The sequence below is a fragment of the Lactuca serriola genome, chromosome 4 (assembly GCF_051521515.1).
Source record: "Lactuca serriola cultivar US96UC23 chromosome 4, Lser_US96UC23_V15, whole genome shotgun sequence".
NCBI classification, from domain to species: Eukaryota; Viridiplantae; Streptophyta; class Magnoliopsida; order Asterales; family Asteraceae; genus Lactuca; species Lactuca serriola.
In genome coordinates, this window is record NC_136411.1 from 272,790,845 (window position 1) to 272,813,164 (window position 22,320).

At 38.8% G+C, this 22,320-nt stretch overlaps 1 protein-coding gene across 1 annotated transcript; it reads left to right on the plus strand.

The window, feature by feature from the left end:
* The first annotated feature begins 5,101 nt into the window (after positions 1–5,101).
* LOC145097033 (mitogen-activated protein kinase kinase kinase 1-like) lies at positions 5,102–11,175 on the plus strand. Its single transcript, XM_079034509.1, has 9 exons — positions 5,102–6,323; positions 6,516–6,600; positions 6,701–6,763; positions 6,855–7,012; positions 7,848–7,920; positions 7,998–8,057; positions 8,951–9,061; positions 9,656–9,871; positions 10,751–11,175. The coding sequence occupies exons 1-8, from the start codon at positions 5,434–5,436 to the stop codon at positions 9,857–9,859; spliced, it is 1,644 nt and encodes a 547-aa protein (XP_078890635.1). The 5' UTR covers positions 5,102–5,433; the 3' UTR covers positions 9,860–9,871; positions 10,751–11,175.
* The last annotated feature ends 11,145 nt before the right edge of the window (positions 11,176–22,320 follow it).

A 22,320-nucleotide genomic window follows, 5' to 3' on the forward strand; every position in this document is an offset into this window, starting at 1 on the left:
CCAATGTCGGCCTGTATATTTATGTTAGTATGTTCCAGACTAAGGTCTGATGTTGGGCTGTGCCTGATGGATGCTTATATGATTTCCTGAATTTGGTCCGATGTTGGGCGATGCCCGAGGAATGTTTGTATGCTTGATGTCTTCGTGATTATTAGATGTGTCAGTATTTGTATGTTTCCTAATTTTAGTCCGATGATTGGCGATGCCCGAGGAACGTCTATATGCTTCTGGATTTCGGTCCGATGTCGGGCCCGAGGAATGTTTATATGTTTATGTTATATGATTATTTTATGTGAAATTTTTGATATGTTTATATGTATACTGAGCTTTGCTCGATGCCGGGCGGGGCCCGATGCCGGACTCTGTCTGATGTCGGGCGAGGCCCATGTTATGTTATTATGTGATTATGTATATGGTGTATGGTAGTTTGGGGAGACTCAGTAAGCTTCGTGCTTCCAGTTTTCAGTTTTGGTTTCAGGTACTTCCGATAGCAAATGGAAGAGCTCAGGATGACTGGATTACACACACCATGATGTTTAGTCTGGGATGTTACTCAGATATATTTGACATGTGTTTTTGATATGGATATACCGATTATGATATTTTGAGGTACTATGGTTTCTGTTTTGATAAGATGATTTTAATAACTATGATTTATTTAATGATTTAAAAATGAAATTTTCGGTCATAATTTTTGGGATGTTTCACACATACTATGTCTAACTCAATAATTTCATGGCTTTTATAACGATATATATATATATATATATATATATATATATATATATATATATATATAAGCCATTAAATTATTGTAAATTGCATTTATGTTTAGGATGTGAGGATTATATATATATATATATATATATATATATATATATATATATATATATATATATATATATATAATCCTCACATCCTAAACATCAATGCAATTTACAATATTTTCGTTCATTCGACGCTAAACTCCAAAAACATCAATCATTAATAACTTTGACTAATATAATCTTTATATATATTGTACAGGTAAGACGTAGTAAAAATATATTGTATTTATTTTACTTAAAACTTTAATATAAACTTTGTTTAGTTTGTATGTTCATAAAAACATCCTTAATGATAAAATTAAAAAAATGGTTATTAGAGTTCTTAATGTTTAAGAGTTATTTGAACCACGTGTGTATGTGTGTGTGTGTGTGTATATATATATATATATATATAGAGAGAGAGAGATAGCGAGCTAGGTTCAAGTATTCTAAGTAATTATTGTGTGGATGTAAGTTTGATTGTGGACCAATCAAAATTTAAAATAAAAATAAATAATTAAATAAATAAGTAAGGGTAATTAGATAATTTTATAAACAACTTCCCAAAATACTCCCTATAATTATGCTAGTTGATTTTTAACCCAACTTATCCCCTTTATATATATACCACCTGCGTCACTTTGAAAACCCCCCATAGGATTCTGTATCACTGGTTGAAGCTTCAAGATAAAGATCGAAAGTGAACAAGATCAACATCGTACATAATCTCATTATATTATAAGAAGGAATAAGAAGATTCGCCATTGTAGCCTCATTGAGCTGTATCCCATTTCATTTCTCAAGTTATGTAACAAAATACGGTGCCACGTTACACAAGACGCTATTGTTTTCTGGTGGGATTATGCTAATCAGGATCTCGACGATCGTTTATTCACTACTTTGGTTAAAATCGTTATTGTGTTTTCCAATGTACTGCCACCAGACGTATTTAGGGTCGGAGAATGTTTTCCAAGCTACCGATTCATTACAACTTCTGACAATTTGGAGGTTTTCTGCCCATGGAGAGAATTCTTGGAAACTTTTAAGCACGGAGATTGAATCTTTCCATGAAGACAACACCACATAGTTGATAAAAGCTTCGGTTTTTAAAATCAGGTTTCCTTCTTCTTAATTTAGGGTTTCACGTGAATTGAAATTTTATGTGATTTTCAGTCAGCACCCTAAGTTTTTACAATTTGTTTATGGAGTTTTAATGTTGAATTCATTATCTATAATAACATATTCATGTATCATATGCCGTAATCTAGGGCATGTATGGGAAGAAAGCTTAATATTTTGAAAATTTGCTATTTTCTTAAATTATCTATTTTGCTTCTTTTTGAAAGGTAATATGTGACACATATACTCCACAAGGAGTTCCTATTGCTACAAACAAACGTGCTAAGGCTGCTAAGATTTTCAGTTATCCTAAAGTTGTAGCACAAGTTCCCTGGTAGTTTTTTTGAGTCAAAATTTAATGAATTTTTAATAATTATCTTTGTTTTGAAAAAAAACTTATAAATTTGTTTCAATGATGTAATTTAAGGTTTGGAATTGATCAAGAGTACACTTTGCTTCAATAAGATGTGAAGTGGCCTTTGGGTTGGCCTGTTGGAGGCTACCCTGGTCCTCAGGTATAAATATAATCGTCATATTCTACTAGAATCAACCATTCCATTCCTTTTCCCGATTCTAGTTAAACAAATTCCATGGAAATCAGTTTTATTTAATCTATTTCCTTTTTCCAATTCATAGGGCTCATACTACTGTGGTGCGGGGGCAGATAAGTCATTTGGAAGGGACATATCTGATGCACATTACAAGGCCTGTTTATATGCTGGAATCAACATCAGTGGAACCAATGGTGAAGTCATGTCAGGACATGTTTTTTTCTTCTCATTTTCTTTATTATTTAAAATATTTTTTATAAAATCAAAAATTTTATATCACAAATTGTGTCTCACAGTGAGAATTCCAAGTGGGTCCTAGAGTTGGAATCGAAGTCGGAGACCATATCTGGTGTGCCCGATACCTCCTTGAGGTAAAACATTTCCATTCCATATTTCCATTTCCACCAACAAAGAGCAATTATGTGTTCATATGAATTTAATGTTAATGGTTCTGAATTGGAATTTTTTTCATTCATGATTCATAGAAAATGTGGTGATTTAGGGAACGCCTAAAGGTGTTTGAAGAAATGCCAAAGAGAAATATGGTGGTATTGATTGTTCAACATGTCATGACAGTCTCAGATTGTATTCATGGTTAGTGATGGAGTTTTTATCGAATGTTTATCGATTGTGCATCTCATCTCCAATGTGCTACTGATTTATTGATTTATGCATTTTTTACTTGGATATTTTTCCAACAGAATGCATACGGTAATTGAATCTTGAATTCCAATTCTATCGGAATGGAATCACGAATTCTAGTTTTGTTGGGATGAAACATAAATATTTTCTCACTTATTTATACATGTTTTACAATTCTTGGTTATTGGTATTGGTGCAATTCACAAGTCCGCATATTTTTCCAAAAGAATTTAGTTTTTTATTTTCTATTTGCTAATGTATTATTGGATTCTAAACTACAATTGGATTTGTTTTCACAGAAGTTTATGCTTGAAGAACGGACCACATAATTGAAAGCGATTCTTAGCAACATTATTCTTTTGGAATGTATTAGTGTCTTTGTTAGATTTTGATGTTTTTTTTTTCCGATTTGAAGTTTTTTAGTTTTCTTCTTTAACAATAAATGTAATTCTTAGCAATTGTTACCTGTATTCTATAAGAATTAATATAATTTTTGTTATTCTACAAAAAGTTTTTAAAGTCATGATCAAGAAATAGATTCAAGAATATGTTTATTATTTTATGGTTGAAGAATATTTTTATTTTTGAATAAACTCATAAACATATTTTGTCAGAATGTCCAAATCGTAAAATCGGATTTTTAAAATTAATAGAATCTATGATCCCTTAAAATATGCAATTTTCCTTTATTAAATCTATATTAATTGACTAAAATACCCTTGTAATTAAATTAGATGATATTTTTAAATTATATTTGATTCAATAATATGTATTAATCACTTTCTTAAAATAAGTAAAATGATTGGCCCAAAATCATTTCTACATCCGTACAATAATTAGTTAGAATACAATAACCTAAGCCTATATATATATATATATATATACACACACACACACACGTACGTATGAAATTAACCATTTATTTATTCCAAACTTAAAAACATTCAACATTGATATTTTAAGATTATAAGGGCATCTCTAATGGACTAACAAATTAGTGTTCTTCTGCAAATGAAAATTTCCAATAAAATCCTAATATTTTAGGTCTGTTTACGGTTTAATCTAAAATTAAATTTGTTTATAAAAAAGACAAAATACCAGCTAAAACTTCAGGATAACCCTCCGTGGTCGGTTTCACAGATTTAGCCGGTATTTAGGTTTTTTTTGTTAATTCATCAAAATATTGAGACTTTTTCGTTAATTCGGCTAAAACATCGGAATAACCCTTTATCAATATATTAAAAATGATTGTTTTGTCAATGAGTTTATTTTTTTCATTTTTTTATACGACGTTATATATTCAATTTTAAAGTCACAAAGTTTAGAAAAAAGTATCTATACAATCCAAAAAACTATCGCACTTCATAAATTTGTCTGTAAAGCTTTACCGAAGATAGATTGTTCCATGATTGCAAGATGAAATTCATACAAAATTATTGTGTATTTTCTTTTGATTTCAACATTAGTCTAAGTATTAAGATAACCACAAAACATAGGTAATAATACTAATCATGTATACTTAAATCTATAAGATAATCTTTCTGCTTAATACTTATTTTCTTCTTCACTTTATTAGTTGTTAAAACCTTAATCCATTTGCCCTCTTTCTCCCTTTGTTTCTTTCTATCTATTGCAGAATTGAGAAAAATACGATAAATGATACATATACACACCTTTCAGATAGATCTCTATCTTTCATTTTTATGTGCGCACACACATATAAAAATTTCTGATCTGGAACTTTCACTCACCAAAATTAATTTATGTTTTAAATATTTTTTAGTTTAGTTTTCATTTTCACTTTATCTATATTATATTACTGTTAAATGTTTATTTATTATATAACTATTATAATTTTTTTATTAAAGTATGTTTATAATGTAAATTTTGAGTGTGTCCTTGGAATAAAAACTTTATTTTAGTGTTAAAAATTCCTTATTTTTGTGTTTATTTTGTGTTTTTAGTGGTGTATGGTGGGAGTTGGATTGAAAGCTTTAACGAGAAAAGAGGGGGGAACTTTTGCGGAAATTTCACTGTAAAAAGTGGTGGTGTGTGCGTGGGCGATATTCATATCTTGAAGCCCACCACCACACAAAAGTAAACAACCACCGCGACATTCTCTTTCTTTGACTCTAGACGGCGTTTACCCCTCTCTTTCTTTTTCCCTCCGGGACGCGTGCAGTCAACCCTTTTGGAGATCGCCATTTTCCCGAACAAGAAGTCAAGGTTCTACGGAGCAAAAGCTGATCCGACCATATCTCAATTGGCTGAACGATTTGAAGTTTGATGGGTTAAAAGATCTCTTCTATCTCTCAATGCATCACTTACCCCAGTTTCTCGTTATTAATGGCGATACACGGAGAAAGAAGAAGACGCCAAAGAAACCAAAGCTCGAGCGTATGAATGCAAGGAAGAACATCGAGTACGAGTTCTCCAGGACATCCACAGAGGAGGCTTCAGTGCGGCCATCAACTGTTCGAGGTACTCGCTCACTTGACATACTACCCTCGTTAATTGATAGGACGAGCTTTCGGATTGATGGAAGTGATGCTGGGCAAGTTGAAATAATTTGTCGTAGTTTAGGGTTTGAAAGTCCCGAAGATTTTGGGATTCCCGTGTCATCCTGGGAAGCTAGAAAGATCCGGTCTACTTCCGATCTTCTTCCCAGCTCTCGTTTAAATCTCGATACTGATCATGGTGCGACCGCGATTGAAGAAGATCAACCAGCCGAAATTATTGGAAAGGAACGTAAATCCGATATTATTAGGGTTAGAGTTGGTAATGGAATTAAAGGTGTCCGGCCTCCAGTTCTTTCTCCCCCGTCTTCTTCTATTCCGAAACCCTTGATGCATGATCACGATGCTGGATCCGAGTGGGATGTCGTAAGAAGTTTCGCCTCCATTTCCATTGAAGCCGGTTCTTCTTCTGCTCATGTGAATCAACATGGGTTTAGGCTGTCCGAGGAAGAAGAAGCTGACGTGGAGAATGTTAGGATGAGACTATCGGCATCTTGTTCTTTTACAACTTCCAATGAGGATGATTCATCTAGTACTACCACAGAGCCTACATCCAGTATATCACCAAATGGATACGGATCTAATATATCCACCAATGGAAGATTCAGGCACATAACTATTACTCACTGGCAGAGGGGTGAGCTCCTGGGGCGTGGCTCATTTGGATCAGTCTATGAAGGCATTTGCGAGTAAGTGCTTGCTTGTTTGTTTCTTTATTAATAATAAGAAAGAGCAGTAGGAATGCAATGCGTATAGTAGTCAGTAGTAACTGGACGATTTTGTCTCTTTAAATCAGAGTCTCAGCAGAGAGGTTATATGTGGCAATACCCTGATTTATATACATCTCATACAAGCATATATTTCTTATTTGTTTGTTGCAGCGGTGGGTGTTTTATTGCTGTGAAGGAAGTCTCTTTGCTTGATCAAGGTGAACAGGGAAGGCAGAGCGTACTCCAACTTGAACAGGTTGGTAACGCAAGGCTCTTGTTCTATTTAAGCATTACTATGATATGTATCTGCTGCTGCTTGAGAACTATTTATTTATTAATTATTATGTCCACTCCAGGAAATTGCTCTTTTAAGTCAGTTTGAACATGAGAACATAGTTCGATACTATGGGACAGATAAGGTACTGCCAAGAATTCCTTGTAAGTTATAGTTGTAGTTGTTGTACTTGTGTAATATAAATTTATCCATCCTGCATTTATCCATCATTGCAGGACGAGGCGAAGCTGTATATATTTCTTGAGCTTGTAACAAAAGGTTCCCTTTTAAGTCTGTATCAGAGATACCATCTTCAGGATTCTCAAGTTTCCTCCTACACACGCCAGATCTTACATGGTCTTAAGTATCTGCATGATCGCAGTGTCCTACACAGGTATTTTTACCCATTTTCTATGTTTTGCCTCTATCTGCCAAATTAAACCACCAACCATTCTTACATCATTCTCCAATGTGCTTTAAAAACTAGCAGGTTACTCATTGCTATAAATTTCATAGATTTTTCAAACAACAATGCTGTAATAAGATTTTCTTTTTTAGCCCTATGATTTGTAACTAATTCAACCAAGTGTTTGTCCCAGATAACTTCAATTGGTACATGATGGAATGAAAATAAGGATATGTATCATATGGAAATTTTGTACCTGTTATTTATGGGAAAAATCATTTTGGAATGAAAATAAGGATATGTATCATATGGAAATTTTGTACTTGTTATTTATGAGAAAAATCATTTTTCAATATATGAAATTATGAATGTTGTGTGCAATCAAATAAAGACATTCATATGTTACATATCCTTCCTCTGTAATGTGTAACACACACGCACACACATTATTGTATCTCTAAGCTAACCATTGAAGCTACCCCCAAACTTCCCACATCTACTTGTAAAAACATGTGACTAAAGTCTAAAGGCACATTCTCTCTCCACACCCTTGTTCTTTCCTAAAAAGAATAGATGGTATGATTGATAGTTGCAATCGTATCTAGGAAACTTGTGTGCATTTCTTGTGAGGTAAGACGGCAATATATGTACAATGCTAGACTATGAAAACAAAATTAAATCAATCCCACACAACGCAAGGTAACAAAGTCAACTGAAGAAACCCTAAATCATCTATACAGTGGTCATCATATTATTTTATCGGGTGATTTACAAATTTTATAGATGCCAAAGGATTTTTGAACTTGTAGTATCTTGTTGTCAGGGATGTGAAGTGTGCAAACATATTGGTTGATGCTAATGGCTCAGTGAAACTTGCAGATTTTGGGTTGGCTAAGGTTGCTATGATCTTCTTAATTAGTTGGTATTGGTAGTGTCTCCTAGTCCTTTCTTAAACCTTTCCTCTTTTGTACAGGCCACTAAGTTCAATGATGTCAAGTCTTGCAAGGGAACTGCATTCTGGATGGCACCTGAGGTTTGTCTCACTATGTTCTTTTTTATTTTTCACAACCAATATTCATATATGCTATTGCAAATTTGCAATTGATAGATGATAGTATATGATAAAGCTTTAAGCTTTGTATTGTTTGTTTTCTGCTATTCTAGTTAGATCCTATATTTTGTGAACAGATAATAGATCTATGGAGCATTATTGGGGTAAAATGCAAGAAATTGCAACCCTCTTTTATTTAAAAGTGCATTATAATATAAGCTATTTCCATGCAGGATCATCATCTTTGCCATAAAACCTTTAATGCAAGGCCAACAGTACTGTAGCATTATTTTTATGCAATAGAACATAAAATAAATAAATATCTTTAAATTATTTTATTGAAGTATACTATGTATGAATTTAAGCCCCAAAACAACTGATAAGCACAGCACACGAAACAGACCCTGTAACTACAGTCACCTAGGCTAGATTTCAATATCTTTGACATTATGCTGTTGAAGTATACAGTATACTATAGTACTATACATACTATGAGTTGCATAGTATTATAGTACTATACAACTGATAGTCTTATAAGCATATGAAAAAGGTGGGGGTATTACCTTGATAAGCTATGGCTATCGATAACTGTAATAAATGCAGCCTTAGGGTTTAAACTCAAGACAAAACCAATTGCTAAGGCTGTGGGTTGAGTGGTAATGCTAGGGGTCATCATCACATTCACATGGCTTGAATTTGAATTTTCTTCATGTGGGATGGGATATTAATCACACGTCCTGCCTTCCTGTATCTATAACTTGTTACGGACGGATAACACAACACTAGTTTCTTTGCTAGGCTGTGAAAAATTCTTTCATCATAAATTTTGATTTATTAAGGCAAGGAAGGCTAAGGCACGTAAGGATTGTTTGCAGGTTGTAAATCAAAAAAAGAAGGGGTATGGACTTGCAGCAGACATATGGAGCCTTGGTTGCACTGTCTTGGAGATGTTGACACGTCAGATTCCGTATTCCCCAATGGAATGTGTATGTATTTTTTCTTCTCTATTATTATTATTATTATTATTATTATTTAATAATGTCCATGAGTCCTATTCCGATGTTACTTTTACCCTTGCCAAGCCTCAGTACAACAATAAACTACACTAGTGACTTGGTACTTGCTAGCCTATTTATTATATTTTTTAAGTTTGTTATGGATTCTAGAGTACTTGCTTTTGCTTCAAAATGCCTAGTAGTAGTAGTAAAAAGGCATATAAATAATGCTAAATGTTTTGTCTTGGTTTCAGTACCGTGTTCGTGTTGTTGAAATTTTAATACATTTTTTCAAATACTTCTTTTTTCAACTTATCTATGCTTTTGGTCCATTTTGGCTGATGCTTTTATTTATTTAGAACAATACTTGTAATTTTTTTTATTTAACGGAGAAATTGATCAAGAGGGTTTGGTCGGTATCACAATCTGAAACTGAAACTGAAAGGATATAGCTTCTGGATTGGTTCTGTTTTAAAGAAGGTTATTTACTTAATTAATGCTTTGAACTGTGTAGCTAAAATAAGCGGACAACATTTTTTTTTTTTTTGAACAAAAAGGTAATATTGTTGTGATGAACATGAACAGATGGCTGCATTATATAGAATTGGAAGCGGTAAGCCTCCACCAGTTCCAGATGGTGTTACTGGAGAGGCAAGGGATTTCATATTCCAATGCCTTCATGTCAATCCAAGAGATCGTCCAACTGCTGCTCAGCTCTTAAACCATCCATTTGTTACAAGGCCACTTCCTGGAAACAGCTACAACTACAACTTTAAGATCCTGAATTAAACCAGAATCAAGGTAAATCATGGCTTATTTATTTATTTATTTATTTATATCTTTCTGTTCTGTCCACAGACACATTATTCTTATTAAGGATTTTCATTACAACCTTTTCAACAGAACAGGGTTTGTCTATTTAGTGTTTGGGACAAAAGTAGCATTTTTTTTGTCTCTCTTCAACATCCTCAATTCCTCATAACCAAAAACAGCCCTGACCTAAAAAAGCCCATGTTCCAAAACCAACCTTAATGACTACTTGTTAGACTTTGTCTACCCACCCACCCGATTGTGCTAGCTAGACTGAATTGTTTGTAGTATGAAAAAGAAAATAATATCCTAAGAAAAGAATATATATATATATATATATATATATATATATATATATATATATATATATATATATATTCAGTTAATACAGGCCCTGTTTGTTGGGAGAATGGGATGGGATGGTGTATGTGTCTAGTAAAAAAGAAGAGGGGGGCTGGTTTACTTGGTCAGAATTTGGTGTGTGTGTGTATCTAAGCTTTAGATTAGGCAGGTATATGTATTTATAGGTGAAGTGACTCTATTTGAATGATGGCGATTATACAAAATATAATAATAGTAGGCAATCTGGCATGTTTTTGGAAAATAAAATAAAATTGTATTAGTATTAGTTTATTGTGTTTTCAGTAGTTTATGGTAGTTTTCTATTAGTAATAGGAAAGTCCAAGTCAACTTGACTTTTGACTCGCTTGTAGGATATGTAAGAAGGGCAAATTTACCCGGTCTTGTCACTTGTGTGTGTAAATGATGGAAAAATGCAATTTTAGTTTTGGTGGTTAGTCTTCATAAGTTTGTATTGTATGATGTATTTGTATGGTAACAAGATAATATTACATTGTGTATTTATGACAGACACACAGATGAGATGAGATGAGATGATGTGATGCAAGCAAAAATAGGGGAATGAGGGAGGGAGGCAGTATTAATATTAATATTAATATTAATTAAATAGTGTTGCGTTGGGTTAAAATGTTGAAACGTTGCTTCTGCTTCAGTTCTGTTGTGTTCCTAGTTCCCACCGGTGATGTTGAAGTTGTTTATGGAGTGAGTGAGTAGGATTCTTGTTTCTCATGTGTAGTAGCAGCAGCGGCGGCAGCAGCAGCAGCAGCAGCTGTTTAGAGAGAAAGTAAAATGGTGTTTAGTTTGTTTGTACATCAATTCTTTTTGTTTTTGATGACGACCAATAGTAGTAGTTGTAGGAGTTTAGTTTGAATTTGAAATGTAAGTAAGATTATTGTTATGTTTAATGGCGAAGCGTAAGCATTTTGCTTTCTAAATATTGAATTCTGTTGCATTTCCTGGTAAACAAACATCAACTTGGCAATGGCTGGCTGACAACATTACTTCTTGGGCTTAGGCCTTGCTTGATATGCGTCTTTTTTCAGGTCCAAACAGATCTTTTTGGCTGAATGGACCTGAAAAAAGACAATTATGCACCAAACCTCGTCTTTTTCTTTCTTTTTGGATTATTAATTTTTTTAAAATTATTTTTTATTGAATCCCTCCGTCCCATATTTATTGTCTACTTTTGACTTTTGAAGTCTTTATTCTTTAATTTTGACTTTAAATATTTTTGCCCTTGACACATAAAACTTAATGCGAAATTTATGAATGGATTGTATTTTAAATGTTTTTTATTGCTACAAGTTTCAGCGAGTAATACACAACACAAATAACAATATTTAAGATCAAAGTTAATGAATAAAGACTTCAAAAGTCAAAAGTAGACAATTATTATGGGACGGAGGGAGTATTATTTTAATATATAATATTTATGTATTAATAAATATTATTTTATTGGATTATTAATTTCTTTTAACTAATTCTTTTTTTTTTAAAAAAAAATTCATTTCTATGGATTAATTTTTTTATTGGATTATTATATATTCATAAATATTATTTATAATATATAATATTTATATATTAATAAATATTATTTTATTGGATTATTAGTTTCTTTTACTTAATTTTTTAATTTATTTTTAGTGGATTAATTCTTTTTTTGGACAATACCACCACATCCTAATTTATTTAAAAAAATCTCATCCGTCCCACCATTATCGGACATAAGCCGGGTCATTTTTCATCATTCAACACAGTCAATCAGATGTACAATCAAACAACATTGTTTCTTTCACAGTCAGAAAACTTTCCCAAACAACACTTTACCAGACAACATTTTTCTAAAAAAAAAACTATCAAACAGGACCTTACTAATATTAGTTACATAAAAAACCATCTACGTTAACTCATGATTTAACTTTTATCATACTAATATTAAGGGAAAATGATACTTTAGCCCTACGATCTTTTTGCATATTTGCCAATTCAGTCATTTGAGTTATTTCCGTGTCTTTTAAGGGAACAAAAATGGTTTTGTCGGATTGAATAGGTTTTTTTGCCCAAATGAAGAGTTAACCTGTCTGTCAGTTCATTTAATTTGTCTAATTATTTATTTGTTTATTATAAAAGAAATGACATCTCTCTCTCTCTCTCACACACACATACATACATACATACACACACACACACACACTTGTGTCGTATGCTCCGTTCTTTTCTTTTTGTATGCTGATCAACATATTCACTAACAGAGTTATCAACATAAAACTCGAAACTTACAGTAAATTGATTTAGGTAGGGCAAAAACCTCATACACGATGGGGAACCTGAAACCCGCATCCGTTTTGATCGAGGAATCCCTAAGTTAACTGGAATGGGAAATCCCCGAATAAAAAAAAGTGGGGATAGGGATACAGCTAGACCCCGACCATGTACCCGAATATATATATATATATATATATATATATATATATATATATATATATATATATATATATATATACAAAACATATATTTATAGTATAATTTACAATATCTAAAAGTTTATCCAAGTAACTTAACTCATTAGTTATTATTTGGTTGAAATTTTACTTTTCATTATTCTTTTACCTAATTTAACCTCGTGCATAATCTTTTTCTTTTTAGTTTATCTATTTTACCTCAAATATCACTCTCATATTTTTTTTTCTACTTGATTTTTCATGTATGTATTTAAATTTGGTAGAAAATTTGTTTATAGTTTTTATGCAATCTATGAATATTTTTATGTTTTTTAAAATCTTTAAACTTATGTTGATAAAATCAAAATTTAGAGTTTTTCTTTACGTAAAATTTTTGATATTAAAAGAGAAAAAGATATCCCCGATTCCCTACTCGGGATCCCCGGTCCCCGTTGGGGATGGGGATGAGAATGAGGACGGAGATTGGAATGAGGATTCGGGGATTGGGGTCCCATGTATTCCCATCCCCCGTTGCCATCTCTAGATCTGGGTGACACCCATAAGGTGTTCAATGTTTTGCTTGTGTGAGATTCGAGGGGTTGGAACATCATCACTTCCTTTCAGTTCAATAGGTTTCACTCAGTGCTTCGTGTTTTTCAAATGCATCTACCGATTCATTTCAAAGACAGGCATAGATGGAGGAGGGATTGTCGACTGTCTTGCCGAAGAAGAGTAAGGTGGTGGTGGTGGTTCGCCGAAGGAGAAGCACCGAGAAGAAGAGGATGACGGGAGGGGGTGCGTTAGGTGTTATCTGGCATAGAGAAACATATACACACACACACACGTAAAGAGAGAGATATTGTGTGTGTGTGTGTATATATATATATATATATATATATATATATATATATATATATATATATATATATATATATATATATATATATATATATATATATGAGGGAGAGAGAGATAGAGAGGCCCAGGTTTTGTCTATGCTTCTCTCAAACTGGCTAAAACAAGTAAAGGGGACTAAATGAACAGGTAACAGTTTGTTCCCTTAAAAGACCGGGCCGCTGCAGGAAATGCGGCAGGCCACATGAGGGGGCATGTAGACTGGGATCGTCGGTCTGCTATAAGTGCGGCAAGACGAGACACTTCAGCAGGGATTGTACCGCCCCTGCACCTATGATACAGACATCAAAGTTGCTGTGTTTCCACTGCAACCAGAGGGGCCACAAGAAGGCCAATTGCCCCCAGTTGACAGCAGCAGCGCCAGTGAAGGCGCCAGCTCCAGCGACCCTGCAGATTACTGATGGCCGGTAGGGCAAGGCAGAGGCTCCGGTGGTGAGGAGTCGGGCATTTCAGCTGACTACCGAGGAGGCACGCGCCGCACCCGATGTGGTGACGGGTATGATTCTTTCCCTCTGTTTTATTTATATGATGTTATGATGTTGATATGTGCTCTGTGTATATGTGTTTAGGATCGTTCCATGTGAACGGTATCCCAGTTCAGGTGTTGTTTGACTTGGGTGCCACCCGATCGTTCGTTTCTCTTGCGCTTAGCAAGAAGTTCACTGAGTCTTCAGGCATGTTGGATTGCCCTTTAGAGGTAGAGATTGCCGATGATCGATCAGTGCGAGCATCAACAGTGTTCAGAGATTGCATTATGAGGTTATTTGAGGAGCGCTACTTGGTGGATTTGGTTCCTATTCCGTTGCGTGGGAACAAGATGATTATAGGCATGGATTGGTTGAGCCCTAATGGGGCGGTGATAGATTGCGCGCAGCAGCTGGTGCGAATTGGGACCCCAAGTGAGGGAGAGTTGGTAGTCTACGGCGAGAGGCCACAACGTGGACCCACAGTATGTTCGGCGGCGAGAGCTAGGCGCTATATGTCGCGTATGTTATGGATACCCGGGAGGCGGGTAAGGCGACGGTGAGCGAGGTCCCGGTGGTGCGGGACTACGCAGACGTGTTCCCAGAGGAGCTTCCTAGGATACCTCCGGAGCGACAGGTGGAGTTCAGGATCGACCTAGTCCTTGGTGCGGCTCCGATAGCCAAGACACCGTATCGGTTGGCTCCTCCTGAGATGCAGGAGTTGTCTACACAGCTGCAGGAGCTGTTAGACAGGGGATTCATTAGACCGAGCAATTTACCCTGGGGAGCCCCAATTCTATTTGTGAAGAAGAAGGACGGGTCGCATCGGATGTGTATAGACTATCGGGAGCTGAATAAGGTAACGGTGAAGAACCGTTACCCACTCCCGAGGATCGATGACCTCTTCGACCAGCTTCCGGGAGCATCTTGGTTCTCCAAGATTGATTTGCGATCAGGGTATCATCAGATGAGGGTCAGAGAGGAGGATGTGCAGAAGACTGCTTTTCGGACACGCTATGGTCATTACGAGTTTGTGGTGGTGCCTTTCGGGCTCACCAATGCTCCTGCCGCGTTCATGGATCTCATGAATCACGTGTGCCGGCCGATGTTGGATCGGTCCGTGATTGTTTTCATTGACGATATCTTGATTTATTCCAAGACGCGAGAGCAGCATGAGGAGCACTTGCGTGAGGTTCTGAGTACGTTGAGGAGGGAGAGCTTATATGCTAAGTTCTCCAAGTGCGAGTTCTAGTTGCACGAGGTGCAGTTTCTGGGGCACCTTGTCAACCAGGACGGGATATCAGTGGATCCGGCCAAGGTAGAGGCCGTGATGAGATGGGAGGTCCCGAGGTCTCCATCCGAGATTCGGAGCTTCCTAGGATTGGCGGGCTACTATCGGAGATTCATTCAAGACTTCTCCAAGATAGTCGTACCCCTGACCAGGCTGACGATGAAAGCCGTGGTTTTGTGTTGGGGGCCTGAGCAGCAGGCCGCATTCGAGACGTTGAGACAGAGATTGTGCGAGGCGCCAATCTTAGCCCTGCCAGAGGGCATGAAGGATTTTGTTGTGTACTGCGATGCGTCCATCTCGGGTTTGGGTGCAGTGTTGATGCAGAGAGGGAACGTTATTGCTTACGCTTCGAGGCAGCTGAAGCCTTATGAGTCTTCGGGCATGTTGGATTGCCCTTTAGAGGTAGAGATTGTCGATGATCGATCAGTGCGAGCATCAACAGTGTTTAGAGATTACGTTATGAGGTTATTTGAGGAGCGCTACTTGGTGGTTTTGGTTCCTATTCCGTTGCGTGGGAACAAGGTGATTATAGGCATGGATTGGTTGAGCCCTAATGGGGCGGTGATAGATTGCGCGCAGCAGCTGGTGCGAATCGGGACCCCAAGTGGGGGAGAGTTGGTAGTCCACGGCGAGAGGCCACAACGTGGACCCACAGTATGTTCGGCGGCGAGAGCTAGGCGCTACCTTCAGCAGGGTTGCGCGGGATATGTCGCGTATGTTATGGATACCCGGGAGGCAGGTAAGGCGACGGTGAGCGAGGTCCCGGTGGTGCGGCACTACACAGACGTGTTCCCAGAGGAGCTTCCTAGGATACCTCCGGAGCGACAGGTGGAGTTCAGGATCGACCTAGTCCCTGGTGGGGCTCCGATAGCCAAGGCACCGTATCGGTTGGCTCCTCCTGAGATGCAGGAGTTGTCTACACAGCTGCAGGAGCTGTTAGACAGGGGATTCATTAGACCGAGCAGTTTACCCTGGGGAGCCCCAATTCTATTTGTGAAGAAGAAGGACGGGTTGCATCAGATGTGTATAGACTATCGGGAGCTGAATAAGGTAACGGGGAAGAACCGTTACCCACTCCCGAGGATCGATGACCTCTTCGACCAGCTTCAGGGAGCATCTTGGTTCTCTAAGATTGATTTGCGATCAGGGTATCATCAGATGAGGGTCAGAGAGGAGGATTTGCAGAAGACTGCTTTTCGGACACGCTATGGTCATTACGAGTTTGTGGTGATGCCTTTCGGGCTCACCAATGCTCCTGCCGCGTTCATGGATCTCATGAATCGTGTGTGCCGGCCGATGTTGGATCGGTCCGTGATTGTTTTCATTGAGGATATCTTGATTTATTCCAAGACGCGAGAGCAGCATGAGGAGCACTTGCGTGAGGTTCTGAGTACGTTGAGGAGGGAGAGCTTATATGCTAAGTTCTCCAAGTGTGAGTTCTGGTTGTGCAAGGTGCAGTTTCTGGGGCACCTTGTCAACCAGGACGAGATATCAGTGGATCCGGCCAAGGTAGAGGCCGTGATGAGATGGGAGGTCCCAAGGTCTCCATCCGAGATTCGGAGCTTCCTAGGATTGGCGGGCTACTATCGGAGATTCATTCAGGACTTCTCCAAGATAGTCGTACCTCTGACCAGGCTGACGGGGAAAGCCATGGTTTTTCGTTGGGGGCCCGAGCAGCAGGCCGCATTCGAGACGTTGAGACAGAGATTGTGCGAGGCGCCAATCTTAGCCCTGCCAGAGGGCATGAAGGATTTTGTTGTGTACTGTGATGCGTCCATCTTGGGTTTGGGCGCAGTGTTGATGTAGAGAGAGCACGTTATTGCTTACGCTTCGAGGCAGTTGAAGCCTCACGAGGCGAACTAACCGATGCATGATTTGGAGATGGGGGCTGTTGTGTTCGCCCTAAAGATTTGGCGTCATTACCTCTATGGGGTTCGTTGTACTATCTACACAGACCACAAGAGTTTGAGGTACCTCATGTATCAGCCGAATCTGAACATGAGGCAGCGTCAGTGGTTTGACTGTGAGATCCTTTACCACCCAGGTAAGGCCAATGTGGTGGCCGATGCTCTTAGCCGCAAGGCAGCGCCGATCAAAGGCGTGTGCATGAGGATGACAGTAGTGACTCCGTTTTTAGAGCAGATTCAGGAGGCTATGAAGGAGGAACATCGGAAGAGTGAGCGGATTGTGGGGCAATTTTCCTCCTTCTACTATGATAGCTGAGGGTTATTGACTCTTCACCGTAGGGTGTGGGTCCCTTATCATGGAGGCGTGCGCCAGGTTCTGATGGAGGAGGCGCAAAAATCCCAGTTCTCCATTCATCCCGGGGCGACGAAGATGTATATGGATCTTCGTTTGGACTATTGGTGGCCCTGCATGAAGCGGGATGTGGCATGGTACATGGAGCGGTGCTTGAACTGCAGGAAGGTCAAGGCCGAGCATCAGAGACCACACGATAAGATGCAGCCGTTGGATATTCCTCTATGGAAATGGGAAGACATCACGATGGATTTTATCACCAAGCTTCCTAGGACCGCGCAGGGAGTGGATTCGATTTGGGTCATCGTTGATCGATTGACCAAGAGCGCCCACTTTATCCCGATTCAGGAGAGCATCTCGGCCGAGAAATTGGCCGATATCTATATATCAGAGAGGTGGTGGCGTGGCACGGAGTGCCAGTTTCAGTGATTTCGGATAGGGATGTGCGGTTCACATCCAGGTTTTGGAAGAAATTCCATGACGAGTTGGGTACTCGTCTGCATTTCAGCACCGCTTTTCACCCGCAGACGGATGACCAGAGCGAGCGGACCATCCAGACTCTGGAGGACATGCTGCGGGCATGTGTTTTAGACTTCGGAGGTAGCTGGGATACCTACCTTCTGTTGGCGGAGTTCTCGTATAATAATAGCTATCATGCGAGTATTGACCGTCCTCCCTTCGAGATGTTGTATGGGAGGAGGTGCAGGACCCCGATATGCTGGGGCGAGGTTAGCCAGAGGGTCATGGGAAGCATCGAAGTGGTGCTCAAGACGACCGAGAGGATTCAGCAGGTTCGGAGCAGGCTTCAGATTGCACAGATTCGGCAGAAAAGTTATGCCGACAAGCTTCGTTCAGACCTGGAGTTCCAGGTCGGAGATATGGTTCTCCTGAAGGTGTCGCCTTAGAAAGGTGTCATCTGATTCAGGAAGCGGGGCAACCCAAGGTACATCGAACCATTCAGGGTTGTAGCCTGGGTGGGCAAGGTAGCGTACAGGCTGGATCTGCCAGCCGAACTCAGTCAGATCCACAACACTTTCCATGTTTCGTAACTGCGGAAGTTCCTGGTGGACGACACCGCAGTGGTGCCTTTGGAGGACATCCAGGTTGATGGCAGCTTGAATTGAGAGGCCAATGGCAATCCTCGACCGGAAGTTGAAGGATTTGAGGAACAAGAGGGTGGAACTCGTGAAGGTGCAATGGAGGCACCGGAAGGGGTCGGAGTGGACTTGGGAGCCGGTGGAAGAGATGATGGAGCACTACCCCGAGCTGTTTCAGGAACGAGCAGCAGACTTCGTCACTTCGAGGACGAAGTCTAAAATAAGTGGGGGAGATTTGTAGCACCTGGTTTTTGGTACGTATTCTTTATGATTAACTCTTTAAATATTTCATTTTTAGCCTTGGACTCAACGAGTTGATGAACTAACTCGCCGAGTAGAAGCGGTACAAGACGCGGGATTTAAGCTATGGACTCGGCGAGTCGGGTCCCGGACTTGGCGAGTAGGTACTGGACGGAAAAAAACCCTAATCCGAGGGTTTGCACCCTATTTAAACGCTTTAACTTGGCCTCTTTCGTCCCATTTACCTCCAGAGAACCTCCATAGCAAACCCTAGCCGTTGTTGAAGCAAATTAGAGCATTTGAAGAGTTTTTGGTGTGCTTGTGATCCAAGGTAGGAAGAGAATCTTGAAGGAACAAGGAAGGACTGAAGGGGATCCGAATTGGTGCATCATTTGCAGCTCATTCAAGGTAAAAAGTCTGTACCTTGACCTTCCAATTGTTAGATCCCATTTTGGTGGAGTTTTTAGGGCTTTATGAGCCATTTTAGCTAGCCAACCATGAATGCAAACATGGTTGGGGATGAGGGTGCGGATCTAGGACCCTTGAAGGGTCACAAAGCAGAAAGGGGGTGCTTTTCCACCCAAGAAAGGCTCCATGCAACTCAAGGGTTTGTTTTAGGACCTTTTTGAGCTTAAAGTCCCATGCAAGTATGTAAAGGTTGTAACTTTACATGCTAAAACGGTCCTAGGAGCATAGATCTATCCTTTGATTAAGAGTTGTGCAACATAAATCAAAGATCTAGTGAGAATATGCAACAGACTCGGCGAGTCCAAGCTTGTGTCCCTAATCAGTTGAGGGTCAAAAGGACCCAGTTGACTGTGGAAAGGTTTTAGGGAGTCCCGAGGAGCGACACAACGTTCTGGGCTAAGCAATTGTTCGGGATATTCATAGGACTCGACGAGTGCATTAGCAGACTCGGCGAGTCCAAGGCAATATTCATATGGATGTAGATGACCTCGACGAGTTGTTCATACGACTCGACGAGTCAAGGGCAGGACCTGTTTATCAGATGAAGATGAACTCGACGAGTTGTTCATACAACTCGGCGAGTCGGATGAAAATTCAGTCGATATTCATTTAGAAGGAAAACTCGTCGAGTCATTGCCTAACTCGACGAGTAGAGTCGGGTATAAGGACAATGGAGGGATAGGGACTCGGCGAGTTGGCAAGCCAACTCGGCGAGTCAGGTCAACTGGAAGTTGACTTTGACCTTGACTTTGACTTGGTAGGGGTAAGATGGTCATTTTACCCTAAGGTCAGTTAGCAGTATTTGATTAAGTGTTTTGTGGGAAGTGCAGCCAAAGGATTTCCGGAGCAGCGGCAGTAGATAGACAGTTCCCGCATAGATCAGCAACTACTTCGAGGTGAGTTACCTTCCAGTAGCGGTGGGTCTACGGCCGCAATGCCGGCCCACCAGTAGGAGTGGTATGTTAGATGATTCTCTTGGTGATATCATCTAGGTCTGCTACTACCCGATATGTTATATGTGATAGTAGTAGAGTTTGGTTGTTAGGACCGAAGGGTAGGTCAGGCACCCCAGCTATGTCTGACAGTATATGATGGTATGTTTGTATGCTGGCATGATATGTTATATGAGATAGGGGTAGTATGAGGGGAATAGTCCCCAAGTTCGGTTGTTAGGACCGACGGGTAGGTCAACACCCCAGAATAGCTTGACATGGGTAGGTCAGCACCCCAGAATGGCTTGACACGGGTAGGACGTCACCCCAGAATGGCCGCACGGGTAGGTCAGCACCCCAGAATGGCCGTACCGGGTAGGTCGAGCACCCCAGAATTACCCGACAGTATGTATGCTATATGATTGTATGGTATGTGGTGCGAGGGGGGGGGGGAGGGGAACTCACTAAGCTTCGTGCTTACAGTTTTCAGTTTTGGTTTCAGGTACCTCTTCATCAAAGGGGAAGGAGCTGGTGCGGTAGCGACACATCATACACACACACACACTATTTTCCACTTTACGAACTTGTTCTGGGATTTGTACTCTGATATTGGGTTGTCTTCATATTTTGGTTTTCAGACACGATGTATGTTATGAATTGGCTTGATCAGACAATGATTTATTTACAAGTGTTTTCCAAAGTATTGATTTTAAAAACAAAATTTTTGGGCGTGAAATTTGGGTCGTTACATACATAGTAGGGCCATGTGTCATTTTCCATAATATTAAATACTCTTTACTTAGACATGTCCACTACGTGATCTCACAATTTCATGTTATATGAGACAATCATACATAACACAAAGGCGTGTTATATATATATATATATATATACATATATATATATATATATATATATATATATATATATATATATATATCAAGAAAGTGTCATTACCATAAAAACCATAAATTTTACACTCCGATTCTAAGTTAACCATACATGAATTTTTTCTTTCTAGTTAGCCATTTAAGTGTCGACTTTTGGCTTAAACCCTACTAGTTTGTTTCACTGTTTTCAGCAAGTTACCCCTTTACAAATAAGGGTATTGTCTTCTTGAAGGTTAGAATTCAAACTCCCAAGCTCCAACTTCTTTCTCTGTGCAACAAAACCTCCCACCCTTCTTCATTATGGCAAGTTCTTAAACAAGTTAACAACTAGGGCTTCTTATTTCATTAAAAAACACTACCCCATGATTATGTGTGACTATTGTGTGGAAGCTAGCTTCTTAGTTTCTTGGATCGAGAAGGATCCCGGAAGAATATTGAAGGGATGCCCCCAACTACATGGTATGTATTCTTGACTCTTGTAGAAGTTAATGTTTACCTATGGGACTAAGGGCAAAAATTGACAAAGATATCATGATTCTTTGAGATGTGATTTCTTCATGTGGTTAGGGTACCTTTGCCTAATCAAGATTACAAAGACTTGATGTTCTAGATGCATTTGGTTTTGGTTGGTACGACTGATGGCAATGCTCAGTTGGAACCAGTGAATCAAGATAGGAGGTTCACGTTGATGATGAATTTTGTGTTGATCATGGTTATGCTATTTGTAGTGATGTTTATATTTGCGATTGTAGTGTTGGTGATAGTTCCTATGCTACTTTAACTACCATAGGTCTAGGAAGTTAGGCAATTTAGGGTGTTAAGTTTAGTCTTTTGGGAAGTTGTTAGATGGGTGAAAGTTGTATTAGGTTGATGAGTTTATAATACTCTTGATCGATTAGATCTTTTAACAGACAAATCAAGAAAGTAATAACAGTATAACAAAAACACAAGAATGGATTTGAATGAGTCGAATGATTCTATTAACTCAATCCTCAGCAGAGCTCGATGAAGAACTTCCGCTGTAGAGGATTCTAGGGTTACAAAAGATAAGAACGTAAACGCTTATAAAAATCTCTATCAAAT